A 25,589-nucleotide genomic window follows, 5' to 3' on the forward strand; every position below is an offset into this window, starting at 1 on the left:
TTTATTTAAAATAGAGTATATGCGTTCTTTATTAAAAGAAGTGTTAATTACTTTGGATATTGAGGTAACCAGCCCTCTTGACGTTAAGTCTAAAAAACATTTAAATGCTGTTTTTAAACCTCCTGTGGTTACTCCAGGGGTTTTTCCCATTCCTGATGCTATTTCTGACATGATTTCTAAGGAATGGAATAAGCCAGGTACTTCTTATATTCCTTCTTCAAGGTTTAAAAAATTGTATCCTTTACCAGCAAATTCTATAGAGTTTTGGGAAAAAGTCCCCAAAGTTGATGGGGTTATTTCTACTCTTGCTAAACGTACCACTATTCCTATGGAAGATAGTACTTCCTTTAAGGATCCTTTAGATAGGAAGCTTGAATCTTATCTAAGGAAAGCCTATTTATATTCAGGTCATCTTCTCAAACCTTCACTTTCTTTGGCTGATGTTGCGGCTGCATCAACTTTTTGGTTGAAGAATTTAGCGCAACAAGAATTGGATTCTGACATATCTAGCATTATTCGCTTACTGCAATATGCTAATAATTTTATTTGTGATGCCATTTTTGATATTATCAAAATTGATGTTAGATCCATGTCTTTAGCTATTTTAGCTAGAAGAGCTTTGTGGCTTAAATCTTGGAATGCTGATATGACATCTAAGTCTAGATTACTATCTCTTTCCAAGGTAATAATTTATTTGGTTCTCAGTTGGATTCTATTATTTCAACTGTTACTGGAGGAAAGGAGTTTTTTCTGCCTCAGGATAAAAAACCTAAGGGTAAATCTAAGGCTTATAACTATTTTCGTTCCTTTCGTCAGAATAAGGAACAAAAATCTAACCTCTCCTCCAAGGAATCTGTTTCCAATTGGAAGTCTTCCTCAAATTGGAATAAATCCAAGCCATTTAAGAAACCAAAGTTTGCCCCTAAATCCGCATGAAGGTGCGGCCCTCATTCCAGCTCAGCTGGTAGGGGGCAGATTAAGGTTTTTCAAGGATTTTTGGATAAATTCTGTCCAAAATCAATGGATTCAGAGCATTGTCTCTCAAGGGTATCGAAAAGGATTCAGAGTAAGACCTCCTGTGAGAAGATTTTTTTTTCTCTCACGCATCCCAGCAAATCCAGTAAAAGCTCAGGCTTTTCTGAAGTGTGTTTCAGGGGGTAATCATGCCGGTTCCTTTTCAGGAACAAGGTCTGGGGTTTTATTCAAATCTATTCATTGTCCCAAAGAAGGAAAATTCATTCAGACCAGTTCTGGATCTGAAAATTTTGAATAGTTATGTAAGAGTACCAACTTTCAAGATGGTGACTATAAGGACTATTCTGCCTTTTGTTCAGCGAGGACATTATATGTCTACAATAGACTTGCAGGATGCATACCTTCATATTCTGATTCATCCAGAACATTATCAGTTCCTGAGCTTCTCTTTTCTAGACAAGCATTACCAATTTGTTGCTCTTCCGTTTGGCCTAGCAACAGCTCCAAGAATCTTTACAAAGGTTCTAGGTGCCCTACTCTCTGTAATCAGAGAACAGGGTATTGCAGTGTTTCCTTATTTGGACGATATCTTGGTACTAGCTCAGTCTTTACATTCTGCAGAATCTCACACGAATCAACTAGTGTTGTTTCTTCGAAAACATGGTTGGAGGATCAATTTACAAAAAAATGTCTTGATTCCTCAGACTAGGGTCACCTTTTTTGGCTTCCAGATAGATTCAGTGTCCATGACTCTGTCTCTAACAGACAAGAGACGTTTGAAATTGGTTGCAGCCTGTCGGCACCTTCAGTCTCAGTCATTCCCTTCAGTGGCTATGTGCATGGAAGTTTTAGGCCTCATGACTGCAGCATCGGATGCGATTCCTTTTGCTCTTTTTCACATGAGACCTCTTCAGCTTTGTATGCTGAATCAATGGTGCAGGGATTATACAAAGATATCACAATTAATATCCTTAAATGCCAATGTTCAACGCTCTCTGACGTGGTGGTTAAATCACCAGCGTTTAGTTCAAGGGGCTTCTTTTGTTCACCCAACCTGGACTGTGATAATTACAGATGCAAGTCTTTCAGGTTGGGGAGCTGTTTGGGGATCTCTGACAGCACAAGGGGTTTGGAAATCTCAAGAGGCGAGATTACCAATCAATATTTTAGAACTCCGTGCATTTTTCAGAGCTCTTCAATTTTGGCCTCTGTTGAAGAGAGAACCGTTCATTTGCAATCATCAGGGTGGGACTCACAGTCCCCAAGCCATGAAAGAAGTATCTCGGATACTTGCTTGGGCGGAATCCAGCTCCTGTCTAATCTCTGCGGTCCATATCCCAGGTGTAGACAATTGGGAGGCGGATTATCTCAGCCGTCAGACTTTACATCCGGGGGAGTGGTCCCTCCATCCAGATGTGTTTTCTCAGATTGTTCAGATGTGGGGTCTTCCAGAGATAGATCTAATGGCCTCTCATCTAAACAAGAAACTTCCCAGATACCTGTCCAGGTCCAGGGATGCTCAGGCGGAAGCATTGGATGCTTTGACACTTCCATGGTGTTATCAACCTGCTTACATCTTTCCGCCTCTAGTTCTTCTTCCAAGAGTGATCTCCAAAATCATCATGGAACAATTGTTTGTGTTGCTGGTGGCTCCAGCATGGCCTCACAGGTTTTGGTATGCGGATCTTGTTCGGATGTCCAGTTGCCAACCTTGGCCACTTCCGTTAAAGCAGGACCTACTGTCTCAAGGTCCATTTTTCCATCAGGATCTCAAATAATTAAATTTGAAGGTATGGAAATTGAACACTTAGTGCTAAGTCATAGAGGTTTCTCTGACTCAGGGAATTAATACTATGTTACAAGCGCGTAAATCTGTCTCTAGAAAGATTTATTATCGAGTTTGGAAGACATTTCATGGTGTTCTTCTCATAAATTCTCCTGGCATTCTTTTAGAATTCCTAGAATTTTACAGTTTCTTCAGGATGGTTTGGATAAGGGTTTGTCTGCAAGTTCCTTGAAGGGACAAATATCTGCTCTTTCTGTTTTATTTCACAGAAAGATTGCTAAACTTCCCGATATTCACTGTTTTGTACAGGCTTTAGTTCGTATTAAACCTGTCATTAAATCAATTTCTCCTCCTTGGAGTCTTAATTTGGTTTTGAAGGCTTTGCAGTCTCCTCCATTTGAGCCTATGCATTCTTTGGACATTAAACTACTTTCTTGGAAAGTGTTCCTTTTGGCTATCTCTTCTGCTAGAAGAGTTTCTGAGCTAGCTGCTCTTTCTTGTGATTCTCCTTTTCTGATTTTTCATCAGGATAAGGCAGTTTTGCTGACTTCATTTAAATTTTTACCTAAGGTTTTGAATTCTAACAACATTAGTAGAGAAATTGTTGTCCCTTCCTTGTGTCCTAATCCTAAGAATTCTTTGGAAATATCCTTACATTCTTTGGATGTGGTAAGAGCTTTGAAATATTATGTTGAAGCTACTAAAGATTTCAGGAAGACTTCGTCTATTTGTTTTATTTTCTGGTCCTAGGAAAGGTCAGAAGGCTTCTGCTATTTCCTTGGCTTCTTGGTTAAAGCTTTTGATTCATCAAGCTTATTTGGAGTCGGGTAAGACTCCGCCTCAGAGAATTACAGCTCATTCTACTAGGTCAGTCTCCACTTCGTGGGCTTTTAAGAATGAAGCTTCAGTTGATCAGATTTGCAAAGCGGCCACTTGGCCCTCTTTGCATACATTTACTAAGTTCTACCGTTTTGATGTATTTGCTTCTTCAGAAGCAGTTTTTGGTAGAAAAGTTCTTCAGGCAGCTGTTTCAGTTTGATTCTTCTGCTGATGTTTTAAGTTTTTCTTGTCATTTAAAGATTAAACTTATACTTTGGGTTGTGGATTATTTTTTCAGCGGAAAATGGCTGTTTTTATTTTTATCCCTCCCTCTCTAGTGACTCTTGCGTGGAGTTCCACATCTTGGGTATTGCTATCCCATATGTCACTAGCTCATGGACTCTTGCCAATTACATGAAAGAAAACATAATTTATGTAAGAATTTACCTGATAAATTCATTTCTTTCATATTGACAAGAGTCCATGAGGCCCACCCTTTTTATGGTGGTTATGATTTTTTTTGTATAAAGCACAATTATTTCCAAATTCCTTGTTGATGCTTTATTACTCCTTTCTTTATCACCCCACTACTCGGCTATTTATTAAACTGAATTGTGGGTGTGGTGAGGGGTGTATTTATAGGCATTTTGAGGTTTGGGAAACTTTGCCCCTCCTTGTACGATTGTATATCCCATACGTCACTAGCTCATGGACTCTTACCAATATGAAAGAAATGTTTTTTTCTCTTACTCATTTACTGTACCCACACATATTATATACCGTTTTTCTCTCCATTAAATGTACTTTCTAAAGATAACATTATTTTCATCATATAATATAATTTATTATAAAAAAATTATAAAATATGATGGAAAAATAGGAAAAAACACTTTTTCTAACTTTGACCCCCAAAATCTGTTACACATCTACAACCACCAAAAAAAACCTATGCTAAATAGTTTCTAAATTTTGTCCTGAGTTGATAAATACCCAACGTTTACATGTTCTTTGCTTTTTTTTTTTTTGCAAGTTATAGGGCAATAAGTACAAGTAGCACTTTGCTATTTCCAAACCACTTTTTTTTTTTTTTTTCTCCAAAATTAGCAACAGTTACATTTTAACACTATCTATCTGTCAGGAACACCTGAATAACACTTCACATGTATGTATGTATATATATATATATATGTATGTATGTTTTAGTAGACAAACCCAAAGTATTGATCTAGGCCCATTTTTGTATATTTCATTCCACTATTTCACCGCCAAATGCGATTAAATAAAAAAAAAATATTAACTTTTTCACTAACTTTAGGTTTCTCACTGAAATTTACAAACAGCTTGTGCAATTATGGCACAAATGGTTGTAAATGCTTCTCTGGGATCCCCTTTGTTCAGAAATAGCAGACATATGGCTTTGGCATTGCTTTTCGGTAATTAGAAGGCTGCTAAATGCCGCTACGTACCACACTTGTATTATGCCCAGCAGTTAAGGGGTTAATTAGGTAGCCTGTAGGGTTAATTTTAGCTTTAGTGTAGAGATCAGCCTCCCACCTGACACATCACACACTCTGATCCCTACCTGACCCACCTCAAACAGCTCTTCCCTCCCCCACATTACAATTGTCACCACCATCTTAAGTACTGGCAGAAAGTCTGCCAGTATAAAAATAAAGGTTGTTTGTTTTTTTAAGATTTTAAAAGAAAATGTATCTTATCATTAGTGTAGGACCCCCAGGACCGTCTTTAACACAGGGCAAAAGGGGCAGCTGCCCTGGGCCCAGTCTCTGTTGAGGGGCCCAAGAGTCCTAAAAAAAAAAAAAAAATTTTTTTTTTTTTTTTTTTATTGTTCATACCAGACTGCTGATGTGACATGGGGAACACACACATTCAGTCCTAATACTGTCACAGTCAAAAGTACTCTGCTTATATTTTTTTTAAAAAACTGTGCCAGACCGTGCCGGTGTCATGTGACATGCCAAGCTAGTGCCATGAGCTGTTTTAGATGTGCACCCTATTGGGGTTACCACTGTTACCAGGTAACTGCTCTGGTGGTGGGGATTGTTTCTGGGTAGGGCTGACTGTAGGCGCATACAGCAGAAAGCTGGAGCGGCAGGCACATGAAGATTTGAGCATCTGTGCAGCTGCATACACTGCTCTCTTCAGTCTTGAGGCTGTGTGACTCATCTCACACTGTATCCATGCAGCCTTGGACAGACAGCATCCAGTCTACTGGTCCCCTTAGCCCTGCTCTTTCTGCTGTGGCCCTAAGATCAACTAACTGAAGTTTGTTAGGAGAATAGTGCTTTGTAGAAAGGTGTCAGTGGGAAGAATAAGTGAGTGCACACACGCCCCTCCCCATGCAGCATTGTCTAGTTCAGGGTGAGAGGGAACTTGTGCCTAGCAAAGAAGCGACATGTGCTGGTGTGGCTGATGTATAGCGTCATGCTGATACTTCACACATTAATGTAAGGTTTATTTTTATAGTTTTTATTTTCTCTCTGTCTCAGATTTTACAGCTTCCCATAGTAGTTCTGCTGTTCCAGTCAGTAAACTTATATTTGTCTGCACCTCCATGCTTCCTCCTTTACCTTGCTTTGCTCCTGTTGGCTGCCCTAAATCTCTTTAACCAGCTAACCTCACACCAGTATCACATTCAAAAGAATATTAAATGAATCCACAGTGGAGGAATTTATATATTTATTTACTTATTAGTACTGCTTAGGTCCAGTTTCACATATTGCATTTTTTTTATTTTTTTTTAATGATTAGCCCAGCAGTGGATGATCCACCGCTGGGCTAATAATAATAAAAAAAAATAGATTTAGTTGTTTTTTGGGATGTTTGGGTGGAGATCAAAATTGCATGGGGTGGGGGGGGGCCCAAGAAAATTTTTGCCCAGGGTCCAATCAATATTAAAGACGGCCCTGAGGACCCCCCATTACCCCCCAACCTCCCTGACCCCCCCCCAACAGCTCTCTAAGCCTCGCTCCTCGACCTATTGCCCGCCATCTTAGGTACTGGCAGTCTTCCAGTACCCTTTTACTACAAAAATTGCCTTTTTTTTGTTTAAAAATAAATAAAACCCCCAATTTCTATAGTGTAGCTTCCCACCCTTAATACCCTACCCACCCTCCCCCTACCAGATCCCTTACCAAACATTTTTCCCCTCTACCTTCTTTGACTGTGTTGTTAGTTTAACTCCCCCCTCCACCCCTGCCTTTTCACGCGATCCAGGACCACAGAGGGGGACAGGGTCCGGATATTCACCAATGATGGGCCGCCCACCTGCCTTCCTGCTATGGCTCCCACCTACCAACGTCACCATCGCTGGCCAGTGCAGAGAGGGCCACATAGTGACTCTCTCTGCATCGGATGCCTAAAAAACGAGGCATCACTGCAATAACATGAAAGCGGCTGGAAGCAAACACGATTGCTTGCAGCGCTTGAAAACCCTAAAGAAGTACAGGGTACGTCCTTGGTCATTAAGTGACTGTTTATATAGGATGTACCCTGTACGTCCTTGGTCCTTAAGCGGTTAAAGGGACAGTCTACTCCAGAATTTGTATAGTTTAAAAATATAGATAATCCCTTTATTACCCATTCCCCAGTTTTGCATAACCAACATGGTTATATTAATATACTTTTTACCTCTGTGATTACCTTGTATCTAAGCCTCTACAGATTGCCCCCTTATTTCAGTTCTTTTAATTGACTTGCATTTTAGCCTATCGGTATCCTCTCATAAGTAACTCCACAGGCGTGAACACGTTATCTATATGGCACACATGAACTAACACCCTCTTTTCGTGAAAAACTGTTAAATGCTTTGAGATAAGGGTTCGCCTTCAAGTGCTTAGGAATTGGCATATGAGTCTACCTAGGTTTAGCCTTCAACAAAGAATACCAAGAGAACAAATAAAATTTGATAAAAGTGAATTGGAAAGTTGTTTAAAATTGCATGCCCTATATTCAAGCTTTTGACCACCTTTGGCGTATAATGTAAAAATAAAAATCTTCTTGTAATTTCAGATCTGTTCTGCGAAATTCAGATATTGTCCAAAAATCACAATTTAAATTCCTAGTCTTTAATACTTGATTTAGATAATGGTTTTCTACATTAAGACTCCTTTCTGCTGGTTATTATAATCTTAAAGTGATAGTAAACTCTCCCCTTTATAAAATCAGATCCGGAATGTTGGTGATATTTTAGATGGAGTTTAATTAATCAGTTGTAATGAAGATGCGCTATAACTTATTTTTTAATATAGATATAGCTAACAGTTTGAATTGGAGAGAGTGCTGATTGGAGGACACCATTAGCTTACAGAAAAATTATATTTTGAAGTTGGCAGCGGAGAGCAAGGTTTTTGAATTTCATATCTCTGTTAAAAAAGTAAGTTATGGAGTGTCTTCATTAAAACTGGTGAATTAAACTCCATCTAAAATATCACTAACATTCCGGAGCATGCAATTTAAAACAACTTTCCAATTTATTTTCATTATCAAATTTGATTTGTTCTCTTGGTATCCTTGGTTGAAAAGAATACCTAGGTAGATTCAGCAGCAACAAGCCGCTACTGATGGTGGCTGCACATATATGCCTCTTGTCATTGGCTCGTTAGATGATTCAGCTAGCTCCCAGTAGTGCATTGTTGCTCCTTCAACAAAGGATACCAAGAGAACTAAAGCAAATTTGATAATTGAAGTATATTGGAAAGCTGTTTAAAAATTGTGTAGTCTATCAGAATCCTGGATCTTATCATTTTTAATATTTACAACCAAACAAAGGTTTTCATTTTTAGAATAAAAACTTTTAAAATAGTTTAAAAAGTTTTATTTAACTAAAACAATAACATTATAGCTTTCACTTAAATTTTTACTGCTTCCCCCTCCATCCTCTCACATTTGTGCAGATCTGTTTCACGTCATACAATCTTCTGTTTATTGAAACTTGCATAGTTGATAATTGATTAATTCCATCTTCCCTTCCCCTGTATCATGTGACAGCCATCAGCCGATCACAAAATACATATACGTATATACTGTGACCTCTTGCTCATTCTCCGTAGCATAATGACTTGGAGCAAGAATTAAATAGCAACAGCTCTTTTTTTGCAGATACAAAGTTGTGTAAGGTCATTAGGTCAAAGCAGGATTAACTTGCATTGCAAGGGGATCTGCAAAAACTAGAAGAATAGGTAAGTAAATGGAAAAAGAGATTTAATACTGAAACTGGAAAATGTAAGGTTCTACATTTTGGAAGTAAAAATAAGCAGGCAACCTATTATTTAAATGGGACAAGACTTAGCCAAACAGAGGAGGAAAGGGATTTGGGAGTAGTAATAGATAACAAGATATCACAATTAATATCCTTAAATGCCAATGTTCAACGCTCTCTGACGTGGTGGTTAAATCACCAGCGTTTAGTTCAAGGGGCTTCTTTTGTTCACCCAACCTGGACTGTGATAATTACAGATGCAAGTCTTTCAGGTTGGGGAGCTGTTTGGGGATCTCTGACAGCACAAGGGGTTTGGAAATCTCAAGAGGCGAGATTACCAATCAATATTTTAGAACTCCGTGCATTTTTCAGAGCTCTTCAATTTTGGCCTCTGTTGAAGAGAGAACCGTTCATTTGCAATCATCAGGGTGGGACTCACAGTCCCCAAGCCATGAAAGAAGTATCTCGGATACTTGCTTGGGCGGAATCCAGCTCCTGTCTAATCTCTGCGGTCCATATCCCAGGTGTAGACAATTGGGAGGCGGATTATCTCAGCCGTCAGACTTTACATCCGGGGGAGTGGTCCCTCCATCCAGATGTGTTTTCTCAGATTGTTCAGATGTGGGGTCTTCCAGAGATAGATCTAATGGCCTCTCATCTAAACAAGAAACTTCCCAGATACCTGTCCAGGTCCAGGGATGCTCAGGCGGAAGCATTGGATGCTTTGACACTTCCATGGTGTTATCAACCTGCTTACATCTTTCCGCCTCTAGTTCTTCTTCCAAGAGTGATCTCCAAAATCATCATGGAACAATTGTTTGTGTTGCTGGTGGCTCCAGCATGGCCTCACAGGTTTTGGTATGCGGATCTTGTTCGGATGTCCAGTTGCCAACCTTGGCCACTTCCGTTAAAGCAGGACCTACTGTCTCAAGGTCCATTTTTCCATCAGGATCTCAAATAATTAAATTTGAAGGTATGGAAATTGAACACTTAGTGCTAAGTCATAGAGGTTTCTCTGACTCAGGGAATTAATACTATGTTACAAGCGCGTAAATCTGTCTCTAGAAAGATTTATTATCAAGTTTGGAAGACATTTCATGGTGTTCTTCTCATAAATTCTCCTGGCATTCTTTTAGAATTCCTAGAATTTTACAGTTTCTTCAGGATGGTTTGGATAAGGGTTTGTCTGCAAGTTCCTTGAAGGGACAAATATCTGCTCTTTCTGTTTTATTTCACAGAAAGATTGCTAAACTTCCTGATATTCACTGTTTTGTACAGGCTTTAGTTCGTATTAAACCTGTCATTAAATCAATTTCTCCTCCTTGGAGTCTTAATTTGGTTTTGAAGGCTTTGCAGTCTCCTCCATTTGAGCCTATGCATTCTTTGGACATTAAACTACTTTCTTGGAAAGTGTTCCTTTTGGCTATCTCTTCTGCTAGAAGAGTTTCTGAGCTAGCTGCTCTTTCTTGTGATTCTCCTTTTCTGATTTTTCATCAGGATAAGGCAGTTTTGCTGACTTCATTTAAATTTTTACCTAAGGTTTTGAATTCTAACAACATTAGTAGAGAAATTGTTGTCCCTTCCTTGTGTCCTAATCCTAAGAATTCTTTGGAAATATCCTTACATTCTTTGGATGTGGTAAGAGCTTTGAAATATTATGTTGAAGCTACTAAAGATTTCAGGAAGACTTCGTCTATTTGTTTTATTTTCTGGTCCTAGGAAAGGTCAGAAGGCTTCTGCTATTTCCTTGGCTTCTTGGTTAAAGCTTTTGATTCATCAAGCTTATTTGGAGTCGGGTAAGACTCCGCCTCAGAGAATTACAGCTCATTCTACTAGGTCAGTCTCCACTTCGTGGGCTTTTAAGAATGAAGCTTCAGTTGATCAGATTTGCAAAGCGGCCACTTGGCCCTCTTTGCATACATTTACTAAGTTCTACCGTTTTGATGTATTTGCTTCTTCAGAAGCAGTTTTTGGTAGAAAAGTTCTTCAGGCAGCTGTTTCAGTTTGATTCTTCTGCTGATGTTTTAAGTTTTTCTTGTCATTTAAAGATTAAACTTATACTTTGGGTTGTGGATTATTTTTTCAGCGGAAAATGGCTGTTTTTATTTTTATCCCTCCCTCTCTAGTGACTCTTGCGTGGAGTTCCACATCTTGGGTATTGCTATCCCATATGTCACTAGCTCATGGACTCTTGCCAATTACATGAAAGAAAACATAATTTATGTAAGAATTTACCTGATAAATTCATTTCTTTCATATTGACAAGAGTCCATGAGGCCCACCCTTTTTATGGTGGTTATGATTTTTTTTGTATAAAGCACAATTATTTCCAAATTCCTTGTTGATGCTTTATTACTCCTTTCTTTATCACCCCACTACTCGGCTATTTATTAAACTGAATTGTGGGTGTGGTGAGGGGTGTATTTATAGGCATTTTGAGGTTTGGGAAACTTTGCCCCTCCTTGTACGATTGTATATCCCATACGTCACTAGCTCATGGACTCTTACCAATATGAAAGAAATGTTTTTTTCTCTTACTCATTTACTGTACCCACACATATTATATACCGTTTTTCTCTCCATTAAATGTACTTTCTAAAGATAACATTATTTTCATCATATAATATAATTTATTATAAAAAAATTATAAAATATGATGGAAAAATAGGAAAAAACACACTTTTTCTAACTTTGACCCCCAAAATCTGTTACACATCTACAACCACCAAAAAAAACCTATGCTAAATAGTTTCTAAATTTTGTCCTGAGTTGATAAATACCCAACGTTTACATGTTCTTTGCTTTTTTTTTTTTTGCAAGTTATAGGGCAATAAGTACAAGTAGCACTTTGCTATTTCCAAACCACTTTTTTTTTTTTTTTTCTCCAAAATTAGCAACAGTTACATTTTAACACTATCTATCTGTCAGGAACACCTGAATAACACTTCACATGTATGTATATATATATATATGTATGTATGTTTTAGTAGACAAACCCAAAGTATTGATCTAGGCCCATTTTTGTATATTTCATTCCACTATTTCACCGCCAAATGCGATTAAATAAAAAAAAAATATTAACTTTTTCACTAACTTTAGGTTTCTCACTGAAATTTACAAACAGCTTGTGCAATTATGGCACAAATGGTTGTAAATGCTTCTCTGGGATCCCCTTTGTTCAGAAATAGCAGACATATGGCTTTGGCATTGCTTTTCGGTAATTAGAAGGCTGCTAAATGCCGCTACGTACCACACTTGTATTATGCCCAGCAGTTAAGGGGTTAATTAGGTAGCCTGTAGGGTTAATTTTAGCTTTAGTGTAGAGATCAGCCTCCCACCTGACACATCACACACTCTGATCCCTACCTGACCCACCTCAAACAGCTCTTCCCTCCCCCACATTACAATTGTCACCACCATCTTAAGTACTGGCAGAAAGTCTGCCAGTATAAAAATAAAGGTTGTTTGTTTTTTTAAGATTTTAAAAGAAAATGTATCTTATCATTAGTGTAGGACCCCCAGGACCGTCTTTAACACAGGGCAAAAGGGGCAGCTGCCCTGGGCCCAGTCTCTGTTGAGGGGCCCAAGAGTCCTAAAAAAAAAAAAAAAATTTTTTTTTTTTTTTTTTTTTATTGTTCATACCAGACTGCTGATGTGACATGGGGAACACACACATTCAGTCCTAATACTGTCACAGTCAAAAGTACTCTGCTTATATTTTTTTTAAAAAACTGTGCCAGACCGTGCCGGTGTCATGTGACATGCCAAGCTAGTGCCATGAGCTGTTTTAGATGTGCACCCTATTGGGGTTACCACTGTTACCAGGTAACTGCTCTGGTGGTGGGGATTGTTTCTGGGTAGGGCTGACTGTAGGCGCATACAGCAGAAAACTGGAGCGGCAGGCACATGAAGATTTGAGCATCTGTGCAGCTGCATACACTGCTCTCTTCAGTCTTGAGGCTGTGTGACTCATCTCACACTGTATCCATGCAGCCTTGGACAGACAGCATCCAGTCTACTGGTCCCCTTAGCCCTGCTCTTTCTGCTGTGGCCCTAAGATCAACTAACTGAAGTTTGTTAGGAGAATAGTGCTTTGTAGAAAGGTGTCAGTGGGAAGAATAAGTGAGTGCACACACGCCCCTCCCCATGCAGCATTGTCTAGTTCAGGGTGAGAGGGAACTTGTGCCTAGCAAAGAAGCGACATGTGCTGGTGTGGCTGATGTATAGCGTCATGCTGATACTTCACACATTAATGTAAGGTTTATTTTTATAGTTTTTATTTTCTCTCTGTCTCAGATTTTACAGCTTCCCATAGTAGTTCTGCTGTTCCAGTCAGTAAACTTATATTTGTCTGCACCTCCATGCTTCCTCCTTTACCTTGCTTTGCTCCTGTTGGCTGCCCTAAATCTCTTTAACCAGCTAACCTCACACCAGTATCACATTCAAAAGAATATTAAATGAATCCACAGTGGAGGAATTTATATATTTATTTACTTATTAGTACTGCTTAGGTCCAGTTTCACATATTGCATTTTTTTTATTTTTTTTTAATGATTAGCCCAGCAGTGGATGATCCACCGCTGGGCTAATAATAATAAAAAAAAATAGATTTAGTTGTTTTTTGGGATGTTTGGGTGGAGATCAAAATTGCATGGGGTGGGGGGGGGCCCAAGAAAATTTTTGCCCAGGGTCCAATCAATATTAAAGACGGCCCTGAGGACCCCCCATTACCCCCCAACCTCCCTGACCCCCCCCCCCAACAGCTCTCTAAGCCTCGCTCCTCGACCTATTGCCCGCCATCTTAGGTACTGGCAGTCTTCCAGTACCCTTTTACTACAAAAATTGCCTTTTTTTTGTTTAAAAATAAATAAAACCCCCAATTTCTATAGTGTAGCTTCCCACCCTTAATACCCTACCCACCCTCCCCCTACCAGATCCCTTACCAAACATTTTTCCCCTCTACCTTCTTTGACTGTGTTGTTAGTTTAACTCCCCCCTCCACCCCTGCCTTTTCACGCGATCCAGGACCACAGAGGGGGACAGGGTCCGGATATTCACCAATGATGGGCCGCCCACCTGCCTTCCTGCTATGGCTCCCACCTACCAACGTCACCATCGCTGGCCAGTGCAGAGAGGGCCACATAGTGACTCTCTCTGCATCGGATGCCTAAAAAACGAGGCATCACTGCAATAACATGAAAGCGGCTGGAAGCAAACACGATTGCTTGCAGCGCTTGAAAACCCTAAAGAAGTACAGGGTACGTCCTTGGTCATTAAGTGACTGTTTATATAGGATGTACCCTGTACGTCCTTGGTCCTTAAGGGGTTAAAGGGACAGTCTACTCCAGAATTTGTATAGTTTAAAAATATAGATAATCCCTTTATTACCCATTCCCCAGTTTTGCATAACCAACATGGTTATATTAATATACTTTTTACCTCTGTGATTACCTTGTATCTAAGCCTCTACAGATTGCCCCCTTATTTCAGTTCTTTTAATTGACTTGCATTTTAGCCTATCGGTATCCTCTCATAAGTAACTCCACAGGCGTGAACACGTTATCTATATGGCACACATGAACTAACACCCTCTTTTCGTGAAAAACTGTTAAATGCTTTGAGATAAGGGTTCGCCTTCAAGTGCTTAGGAATTGGCATATGAGTCTACCTAGGTTTAGCCTTCAACAAAGAATACCAAGAGAACAAATAAAATTTGATAAAAGTGAATTGGAAAGTTGTTTAAAATTGCATGCCCTATATTCAAGCTTTTGACCACCTTTGGCGTATAATGTAAAAATAAAAATCTTCTTGTAATTTCAGATCTGTTCTGCGAAATTCAGATATTGTCCAAAAATCACAATTTAAATTCCTAGTCTTTAATACTTGATTTAGATAATGGTTTTCTACATTAAGACTCCTTTCTGCTGGTTATTATAATCTTAAAGTGATAGTAAACTCTCCCCTTTATAAAATCAGATCCGGAATGTTGGTGATATTTTAGATGGAGTTTAATTAATCAGTTGTAATGAAGATGCGCTATAACTTATTTTTTAATATAGATATAGCTAACAGTTTGAATTGGAGAGAGTGCTGATTGGAGGACACCATTAGCTTACAGAAAAATTATATTTTGAAGTTGGCAGCGGAGAGCAAGGTTTTTGAATTTCATATCTCTGTTAAAAAAGTAAGTTATGGAGTGTCTTCATTAAAACTGGTGAATTAAACTCCATCTAAAATATCACTAACATTCCGGAGCATGCAATTTAAAACAACTTTCCAATTTATTTTCATTATCAAATTTGATTTGTTCTCTTGGTATCCTTGGTTGAAAAGAATACCTAGGTAGATTCAGCAGCAACAAGCCGCTACTGATGGTGGCTGCACATATATGCCTCTTGTCATTGGCTCGTTAGATGATTCAGCTAGCTCCCAGTAGTGCATTGTTGCTCCTTCAACAAAGGATACCAAGAGAACTAAAGCAAATTTGATAATTGAAGTATATTGGAAAGCTGTTTAAAAATTGTGTAGTCTATCAGAATCCTGGATCTTATCATTTTTAATATTTACAACCAAACAAAGGTTTTCATTTTTAGAATAAAAACTTTTAAAATAGTTTAAAAAGTTTTATTTAACTAAAACAATAACATTATAGCTTTCACTTAAATTTTTACTGCTTCCCCCTCCATCCTCTCACATTTGTGCAGATCTGTTTCACGTCATACAATCTTCTGTTTATTGAAACTTGCATAGTTGATAATTGATTAATTCCATCTTCCCTTCCCCTGTATCATGTGACAGCCATCAGCCGATCACAAAATACATATACGTATATACTGTGACCTCTTGCTCATTCTCCGTAGCATAATGACTTGGAGCAAGAATTAAATAGCAACAGCTCTTTTTTTGCAGATACAAAGTTGTGTAAGGTCATTAGGTCAAAGCAGGATTAACTTGCATTGCAAGGGGATCTGCAAAAACTAGAAGAATAGGTAAGTAAATGGAAAAAGAGATTTAATACTGAAACTGGAAAATGTAAGGTTCTACATTTTGGAAGTAAAAATAAGCAGGCAACCTATTATTTAAATGGGACAAGACTTAGCCAAACAGAGGAGGAAAGGGATTTGGGAGTAGTAATAGATAACAAGCTAAAAATGGGCGCACAATGCAGGGCAGTGGCTTCTAAGGCTAATAAGATAATAGCATGTGTTAAGAGGCATTTATGCAAAGGAGGAAAGCATAATTTTTTCACTATATAAAGCCTTGGTAAGACCTCACCTTGAGTATGGAGTGAAGCTCTAGGGACCGATATCAAAAAAGACGTTGCAGACTCTGAAAAAGTTCAGAGTAGGGCCACAAAGCTAATAATAGAAATGAAGAATTTAAGCTATGAGGAGAGGTTTGCCAAACTTGGTCTTGTTTCTCTAGAAAAAAAGGCAGTTAAGAGGTGACATGATTACTTTACATAAATATAATCAAGGCACATATACAGAGATGACAGAAGCTCCGTTTATTCAAAGAAAATTGTTTGTGACAAGAGGTCACAATTTAAGGCTGGAGGAAAGGAGATTTAATCTCCTGAAACCTAAACGTTTTTTCACTGCAAGAGCAATCAAATTGTGGAACTAATTACTTGAGAAGGTAGTGAATGCCAATACCCTAGATACAGTTACAAACGGTTTAGATACATTTCTGGCTAGAAACAGAACTCAGGGATATGATTGCTTGTGTTAAATGGGTCACCTTTTTTTTAATGGGATCTTTTTAAACCATACACATTTTAAAGTAGACTGTCCCTTTTAATCCTTTTTACATAATGTGATGCTGTCGATAGTTATATTTTGTATTTTATAGAGATTTTTGTGTGTGTTTACAGATACAAACAACCTTTTTTATATAAAAAAAAATGTATTTGGAAAGTTCATAACTGAAATAATTGTACTGCTACAGAAACACTTTTCACCTATGGTTTCTTTAAATAAGCTGTAGGAAAAATAAATTTGTTTCTGTTTTAAACCATCCATATACAATTTTTGTTACACAATACATTTTATATGTGCAGATATTTGTTTTGTTTTTGTAATTGGCAACCAGAAATTTGAGTCCAGTGGCCTGAAATATGCAACAGCATTCTATCCTTTGCTTTTAAACCTCTAAAAACGGAGTTGCAGCCTTTATATATTTTTAACACTGACAGGATTGTGTTGTATCAGAAAGCCAATTCTTATCAAAGTGCTTTCCTGGTCAATCCCCTCTCTTCAAACAGATTTTTGTTTGACAATATGTAAACTGACTCCAGCAGCTACAGAAGGGGCATATGTAGCAATTAGTGTTCTCAGACTTCTTGTAGACATTCTATCTACTTCAGTAGTCAGAGCATCTACCCAGCAGCACTGGTAGTGGAGGACTTCTTGTAGACATTCTGTCTACTTAAGTAGTCAGAGCATCTACCTAGCAGCACTGGTAGTGGAGGATATCTACTCACTAAAATCACATTGGGTGTAGAAAAATTTGATTGATTAAAGTGATTTGTTTGTGAAACGCTAGGATTTATCAGTGGAAAAAATAATGGGGACTTTCAGTCATGAAGTATAAAATACTTAATGCTGAAAGTTCCTTTATTTGTCTGAAGCGTTCGCCATGCTGAGCGCCTCAAGCCGCCCACGGCAGAACACTATTTTGCTTTGAGGTGACGTTTCCACCTCTTAGCCAATAGCTGTGAGAGCCAGCTGGCATGATGGCAGATAGCTAGCACGCTATTATCTAAGATCACCTCGCAGCAAAATAGCGTTCTGCCGTAGGCTACCTGAGGTGCTCAGTGTGGCAAACTATCAAGTATTTTATACTTCATGATTGAAATTCCCCTTTATTTGTTCCACTGGTAAATCCTAGTGTTTCACAAACGCTAGGATTTACTATCACTGTAATAACCAGTGTTCTCCCTAGGACTTTTTTTAACAGGTGCATCACCCGGCTGATTTTACGGACCACCCAGCTAAAAATTTTAGCCAATATTAACCTAAGATTAGCTAATACTAAAAATATTCCAATTTTATTGCACAAATTATCATTAAATACATTTATGTTAAATTGTGCTTTGGATACCAGAAAAGTATATAATAATAGAAAATATTACACTGACCCCACCTGACTATTTCATAATGCCACCTGGCTGGTAAATTTTTCTGTGGAGAACACTGGATATGGATAGATTTGGTTTTATAGCTCGCCCCATTAAAAATTATCCCCCCCCCCCCCGTTTTTCTATTGACTATACAGTGTATCTAGTACCGTTCTTATGCGCTGTGAAGCTATAAGTGAGATTCCAGTAACACAATCTAACAGCAGTGTTTCTTTTATCAAATGTCTTTAGGTTTTCTGGAGTTACAGAAGAGGATCTTCACAACACTACAATTACTATAAGAGATGTTCAAGCCGTTCTACTCTGCATGTTCAGTGCAGACACCATTCTTATAGGACACAGCTTAGAAAGTGATCTTTTTGCACTAAAGGTTGTCAGCCGCATGTTTGTTTTCACTTATTTGTTTTTTCTTGAGTTACTCAGCCTGTAAAGTGTTGGAGATTTTTTTTGTAGTGCATCTTACACACGCAGGTTTCTAAATCTCTGCTTATATGACATTGTTAGACATTGTAAGAACATAGATTAAAGGGACAGTCTACATCTTAGTTATCTTAAAGGGACATGAAACCCACATATTTTCTTTTGTGATTTAAAAAGAGTATGCCATTTTAACGCTTTAAGGACACAGCATTCAGTTTGCTCAATTGTTTTATGACGGAAAAATTCCGTCATATGTCCTTAAGAGGTTAAACAACTTTTAAATTTACTTCTATTATCTCATTTGCTTAATTCTCTTGACATACTTTGCTGAAAAGCATATCTAGATAGGCTCAGTAGCTGCTGATTGGTTGCTGCACATAGATGCCTTGTGTGATTGGCTCCCCCATGTGCATTTCTATTTCTTCAATCAAGGATATCCAAAGAATGAAGCAAATTAGATAATAGAAGTAAATTGGAATGTTGTTTAAAATTGTATTCTCTACTTGAATCATGAAAGAAAATATTTGGGTTTAGTGTCCCTTTAAGGAGTAAGCTGCAAATAGCCTCCTGCACCCCTTTGTATATCATACAGCAGGAACAGTAAAAAAAGTTATTTTAAACTATTGTTTCTGGCCTCTTGGAAATGACTGTCAAGCTCCGTCCAGTGGTGACATCACAATCTGGGCTCCATCTAGGCACTCTGCCGAATAACATTGACAGTCTGTTAAATCTAACTCGTGAGCCTTTTGTGATTGGACGCCATGTGCAGCCCACATTGTGATGTCATCAGTGGGCAGAGCTTGGCAGCCATTTCAAAGTGGTCAGAAATAATATTAATTTTAAAATAACTTTTTTACTATTCCTACTGCATGATGTAGAAAAGTTACAGGAGGCCATTTGCAGATTAATCTAGGGTAAGACTTTAAGATAACTAAGGTGTAGACTGTCCCTTTAATCATATATTACGTTTTAGTTAGCGACAATATAGCTATTTACCCTATACAAAGTTTGTACAATTTAGGACTGACATGATATATTTTTTTCCTCAGCTCATTCATCCAACGGTGGTGGACACAGCCATAGTCTTCCCTCACCGCCTGGGCCTGCCTTACAAACGTGCACTGCGTTCCCTTATGGCGGATCACCTCAAACGTATTATCCAGGATAATGGTAATGACAGGGTGGTTCAAAAAAGAGAATGCATTGTAGAAATTGAAGCAGTAAAGTAACTCAAATGTTCTTGGATTAAGAGCTATTAAAATCTAAAAATATTTGAATTAAATAAGAGTAGAGTGTAGAACTGGGAAGAAAATGTCTAACTGGGTGGGATCACAAAGGGACAACATGTAAAAATATATTTTTTTTAGATTATTTTGAAGAACATTTTCCCTACATTTGATGTAAAAGTGGTAGAATTTGGGGACTTTTTTATAATTAAAAAATAAAAGAGCCTATATCGTGTGGCTCTGAGTTAAAACAGTGTTGGTTTTGTGTGGTATAATAATTATTGATTAGTTTTATAATGCTGTGTAATCTGTTGGCAATTTACAAATGACTGATAATAGGAATTAGTTTTTCTTTATTAAGATTGTATTTTTGTTTCTAAACACTGTGGTGAGTGGAGACTAAGTTATGAGGGATATTTCTCTTAAAGGGACAGTCTAGGCCAAAATAAACTTTCATGATTCAGATAGGGCATGTAATTTTAAACAATTTTCCAATTTACTTTTATCACCAATTTTGCTTTATTCTCTTGGTATTCTTAGTTGAAAGCTTAACCTAGGAAGTTAATATGCTAATTTCTTAGACCTTGAAGGCCACCTCTTTTCAGAATGCATTTTAACAGTTTTTCACTACTAGAGGGTGTTAGTTCATGTGTTTCATATAGATAACACTGTGCACGTGAAGTTATCTGGGAGCAGGCACTGATTGGCTAAACTGCAAGTCTGTCAAAAGAACTGAAATAAAGGGGCAGTTTGCAGAGTCTTAGATACAGGATAATCACAGAGGTTAAAAGTATATTATTATAACTGTGTTGGTTATGCAAAACTGGGGAATGGGTAATAAAGGGATTATCTATCTTTTAAAATAATACAAATTCTGGTGTAGACTGTTCCTTTAACTACAAACTCAAATACTTGTTTATTGCCAGCCCAATAGAATTTTGGCAACCATTTTTAATATATGTAATGGTAGGTTACACACAGGGCTTGATTTATCAAGACCTCTGCTTCCCTACCCTCTTATCCACCTCTCAGGTGGAGAGTTTAAATCTCGCCAGTCTCGTCTGACCGTGGAAATTGACAGCTTCTGCCCGCACTTGATTGGCTATGCGCGGGCAGGGGGCGGTATTGCACACAAGCGTAAAATAGCACTCGTGTGCGATGTTAAATTCTGGCAGCTATTGCTGCCCGTCAGAGGAGAACTGGGGCGGACAGGGGCGAATATGTAAGCCCCTGTCCACCCTTGCTTGATAAATCAAACCCACAAACGATGTGTCAAAATCTTATCCTTCATGATCATCAAATATATGCCAAAATTTGATGTTTTCTGCTTGATATTCAGGTTTGGTTACTTTAATTTAGGCTGCATGTAAAGAGACTGTCATTATGGTTTTGTTCTTGCCTTGAGGACCAACTTTAAAACAAAATACCACCACATTTTGATATTTTTTTTTTTAAATGTTTCCTTGTTTTTGTTTTTTTAGTGGATGGCCATGATTCGAGTGAGGATGCTTGCTCCTGCATGGAACTTATGATCTGGAAAATAAAGGAAGACTCTAAAGTGAAGCGGTGATACCCTCCCGCCTTCCCTTTTTGTATATTGGCTCCATTAAGGGGCTGAAATGAAGCAGACCTTGCAGTGTGGACAGAACTCTCCAAATTAAATCAGCATCACAAACATTTATATTAAAAAAACAAGATTTTTTTTTTCATTATCTGATTTTCTAACTACAAGGGAAGTTAAAAAGTCAGTGGCTTCCATTTATGGTGGACAACCTAACCTACTCTACCATTTAATTTCATGCTCACTTGTTTAACAAAATTGCATAGTAAATGATGTACTGAAAAAGTTAGCTCCACCTGCAAAACAATTTTAATTTGGAGCTCTAAAGTAAATTCATATTTTTGTTAACTATTTCCTTTTTAACCAGAGGTAAAAAACATCTTATTTGTGGTTGGAAAAAAAAAATGTGGTTGCAAATCGGCAATGTAAAAAGAGCAAAGAATCTAATTGATGCATTTGGCACTTTTTGAGCAATCTAAATATATTGTTTTTCATGATGCTGTTAACACCAGAAGTTGGTAAAGACAATATCTGGCACATATTATGGCAAATATAATAAAGAGTTGTCTAACGTCCTGCTTGCCTGCATAGATGGCTTCAGGCAAGTTTTGCAATAGTATTTCCAGGAATAGAGATGTAACATTTATAATATTACTTATAAACTGCACTTAATTTATTTTAGGTTGTTCCTTTCATTATAAGTTGCTTTAGCCCTTGTTCCTAGTATTGAAAAGGATAAAAACAGATTTTGAACTGAGTCATGTTTGGGTGCAGTAGACATGGCTTGTCCTTTTTTCCCCCCTTCATTCTACCTCCAAATGTAACCCCTATCAATCTGTGTTGTTTGTTACATTGTGCCATTTCAGTGTATTCCTTGTCTGTGATATTACAGTTCTTGATCTAAAACTACACCCAACACAGGACTTATATATGTTCTTCTGGTGACTTTTCCTTTTAACATATATTTAATACCGGAACACTCTACTTAAAGGGACATTGAACCCAAATATTTTCTTTTGTGATTCAGATAGAGCATGCAATTTTAAGCAACATTCTAATTTACTCCTATTATCAATTTTTCTTCGTTCTCTTGCTAGCTTTATTTTAAAAAGAAGGCATCTGAGCTTTTTTTTGGTTTAGAACTCTGACACTTTTTTATTGGCCGGCATCTAACTTACATTCTTGCATTTCAAATAAAGATACCAAGAGCATGAAGAACATTTGACAATAGGAGTAAATTAGAAAGTTGCTTAAAATTCCATGCTTTATCTGAATCATGAAAGAAAAAAATTGGGTTCAGTGTCCCTTTAAGGGTGAAAATAAATTAACATTGCTAGGTTCACCTGATTTAGATAAGCCCTGAGCATTTATTTTTACATTTGTGCAATACAAATATATTTGTTCCCTGTTTCAGATTTTTTTGATCACTTTTTATTGGTTTCTGTATCTTTATACTACAGTAATGATATTACAAATGCTTGTAATAATGTCTAAACTTGTTAGTATTTCAAGGTGTATATGATATATTTTCTCTGATTTAACAGATGAGTCATATGTCACTTAAATAAAAAAAAGAAAGTTATTTAATAGAAAACATTAGAAAGCATTGTGCCTAAAAGGCCTGCTGGTATAATCTTCCTACTTCCTTGTAGGGATAGTATTTTGCACAAATATATTGTGCTCAGCAAATTATGTTCTAAACTAGAAAACATTTTGTATGATTAAGTCCAGAAATGGCTTGCACTATCTACACAGTTCAACTTTACTGACAAACAGTAATTTAAAGTCTAGATTCCTCTACATTAAGACAAGCAGTTTGGCATTTTAACTTTTGAAAGTTGGTGCAATTTTGAGGATGAAAGCCATGTCTAATGATGTCCAAATTCTTTTTTGTTATACGCTTATGTATTAGGGTCAGCAGAGTGACCCTAGACAGTTTGAACTCTGATGCCCATATAACAGTAAGTCCAGTTTTGTGTGCGGCCCAGCAGTAAAACCGTTCATTAGAGCAATTAGCAAACACTACACAATGCGGACTGCAAGGTGTGGCTCCCTGCTGGGCCGCACACAAAACTGGCCTTAGAGGAGCACTGTTCTCAAACCAACATGTGCAAATAAATAAGGGATTTGTTCTAATTTTGTCTGAAATTCATTTATTAAATAAACCCACAAAGCATTCATTAGCTCATTTAGTTTTTCAATTTAATAAATAGGGGGAACTAAATGAACTGAACAAATTTCATAACAAATTGGCTCAAATTCATTATTTGTTTTGCAAACCGATTATTAAAGCCAAGCTAGGGCTTAAAGTAAAAACATTTAAAATTACTTGATATGTTTTCTTGAGCAAAATGTCTCAAACTTAGAAATGTTTTTTTAGTGACAGATGTTAGTTCTCAGTATTTTTTTTTCTGTCATGACATGTTTGAATATCAGTCTTATATAGATTAAATCAGTTGTTATGTTATCTTAAAAGGTATTCCAAGGGTGTCCCCAAAACAAATTTAGGAAATAGATATGCAATTAATGCACAAACACTTCACAGTTATGGTATTGAACTGAGATAATATGGTGCTATTCCTAACATTTTATTGCAGGTATCTACTATACCTTGATCAGTGTTACATTAAACACAAACTTAAATATACACTTACATATATATACACTTACACTTTAACATTAAGAGGAAAAAAAAATCACTAGAATGCACACTTAGTTTTTTTTCTTTGCTGTTGACTATTGGAAACCTGGAACCTGCAGGTGTCCTCAGATTATATATAGGACAAAGCTACACTGAGTTTTAGATCTAACCATAGAGCGCCATGTAATTCTCTTCAAGAAGAAGATCCGAAACACAAATCCCACAAGAATTTTCAGGGGGTGTATCCCTGTACTAGTTTGAAATGGCATAACCCTGCAAAAAAATTTTTTTAAAACCTATTTTTTTTTGTGTGCAATTACTATAGATTGCATTGTACAGTTGTGTATGATCTTAGCCTAATTTTAAATATGTTTGCCAGTAGCCTTTTCTGCCTCAAGAAAACAAACACTAAAAATCTAAACCGCTTGATTTTAATTCACTCTGTTAAGCACATTAAACTATCATTTCATAGATACACTTATTAAAAATGCAAAGAGCCCTAAGCACACGTGTAATAATAAAGAATGCTGTTAATATCCTGTCATCTAATCTATTCACAGGTTTATTTAAGCATAGGAAAACCAACAGTGGTATTTATAGGACAAATCATTTTTTTTAAAATAAACTATCCCATTAGTTTTCATTTCACTCTTTTTTAACAACAATCTATAAGACTTAAATGTAGTATAGATTGTAGAGTTCATGTATGAGTTCGTGTTTTGCTGCACCTTGTGAATTGTAGACCTACTGACTTTAGTATAAAACATTAGCCTCACTCTCTGTCCTCTGAACTTTTGCATTTCGAGGGTAGTAACCTACCTGTGCCAGAGCATGGGGGTTAAACCTATTACTATGCAGTTTTATGGGTTAATGATTCTTCTTTTTCTTGAAATATACCCATCCACAATTTAGCACATTTTACCGCTCGTCTGTTCTAATCTTATAATGATGCAAGCAAGTGAGTCTGGATTTCTCAGAGAGCAATGCTAAAGTATTCTAATAAGTACAAAGCAATGTAAAATAAAATGTTTTATTTATAAAAAAAAAAAAAAAGGTATTAATTCAGGTCCATCTTTTTATTGTACAAATTTCTGTTGAACCTGTTTCTTTTTGTATATATTAACTTTTTTTTTTTAAATAAAACCCTTTAAAACAGTGTGTGTTTTCATTTAGACAGCATCTTATATACCACCAGACACTTTTCTCTGGACAAACTGGATCATTAAAATATTTTTCAGAGTTGTGTGGTAAATCCTTTATTGTGTTCATCTCAAAATCTTGATTTTATTTTTTTCCTTTAACTAGTTATTTATGGCAAAGTAAAATTTAGCTACTTTCCTCTCTGTGATATCCCAACTTGTGGCTTTGCAGTCTAAAAAATATAAAGCAGTGGAACTTTATCCGTACTTAAAGGGACATAAAACACTAAATACATTTCATCCCTCTAATTATGGGTACCGCTATTTTGGAACCTAGGTTTCACTGCAAGTTGCAGGCGGAGTTACTGCACATATGCAAACAGATCAGCACTGGAATATAGTGAAAGCGAAATTTCAACATGGCGTCACCAGTGGCTCACAGACTTGTGGAATTATCTTTGCAAAGAGGACCAAAAACTTTTTTTTAAACTACATAAAGTCTCTTTTTTTTTTTCAAACAAACTCATTTGTGTTTTCCTTTAGTCCTTGCTCCATAAATTCATTAACAAGGGTAGGAAAATATCTCCTGTCCAGCCAGTATTAAAGTTGAATTTCTTACTAATCTGTTGCAGTTTCTTGTTTGTCCAGGACTAGTGAAAAAT

General features: G+C 37.2%; 1 protein-coding gene across 1 annotated transcript in view; it reads left to right on the forward strand.

The window, feature by feature from the left end:
- Positions 1–24,943, forward strand: part of REXO1 (RNA exonuclease 1 homolog) — a 152,155-nt gene extending 127,212 nt beyond the window's left edge. The window contains exons 14-16 of the mRNA XM_053703088.1: positions 18,172–18,310; positions 19,410–19,530; positions 21,068–24,943. Of these exons, the coding sequence (XP_053559063.1) occupies positions 18,172–18,310; positions 19,410–19,530; positions 21,068–21,156 (349 nt within the window). The 3' untranslated portion in view covers positions 21,157–24,943. The remainder of the gene's footprint in view (positions 1–18,171; positions 18,311–19,409; positions 19,531–21,067) is intronic.
- The last annotated feature ends 646 nt before the right edge of the window (positions 24,944–25,589 follow it).

The sequence above is a fragment of the Bombina bombina genome, chromosome 2 (assembly GCF_027579735.1).
Source record: "Bombina bombina isolate aBomBom1 chromosome 2, aBomBom1.pri, whole genome shotgun sequence".
Classification (NCBI taxonomy): Eukaryota; Metazoa; Chordata; class Amphibia; order Anura; family Bombinatoridae; genus Bombina; species Bombina bombina.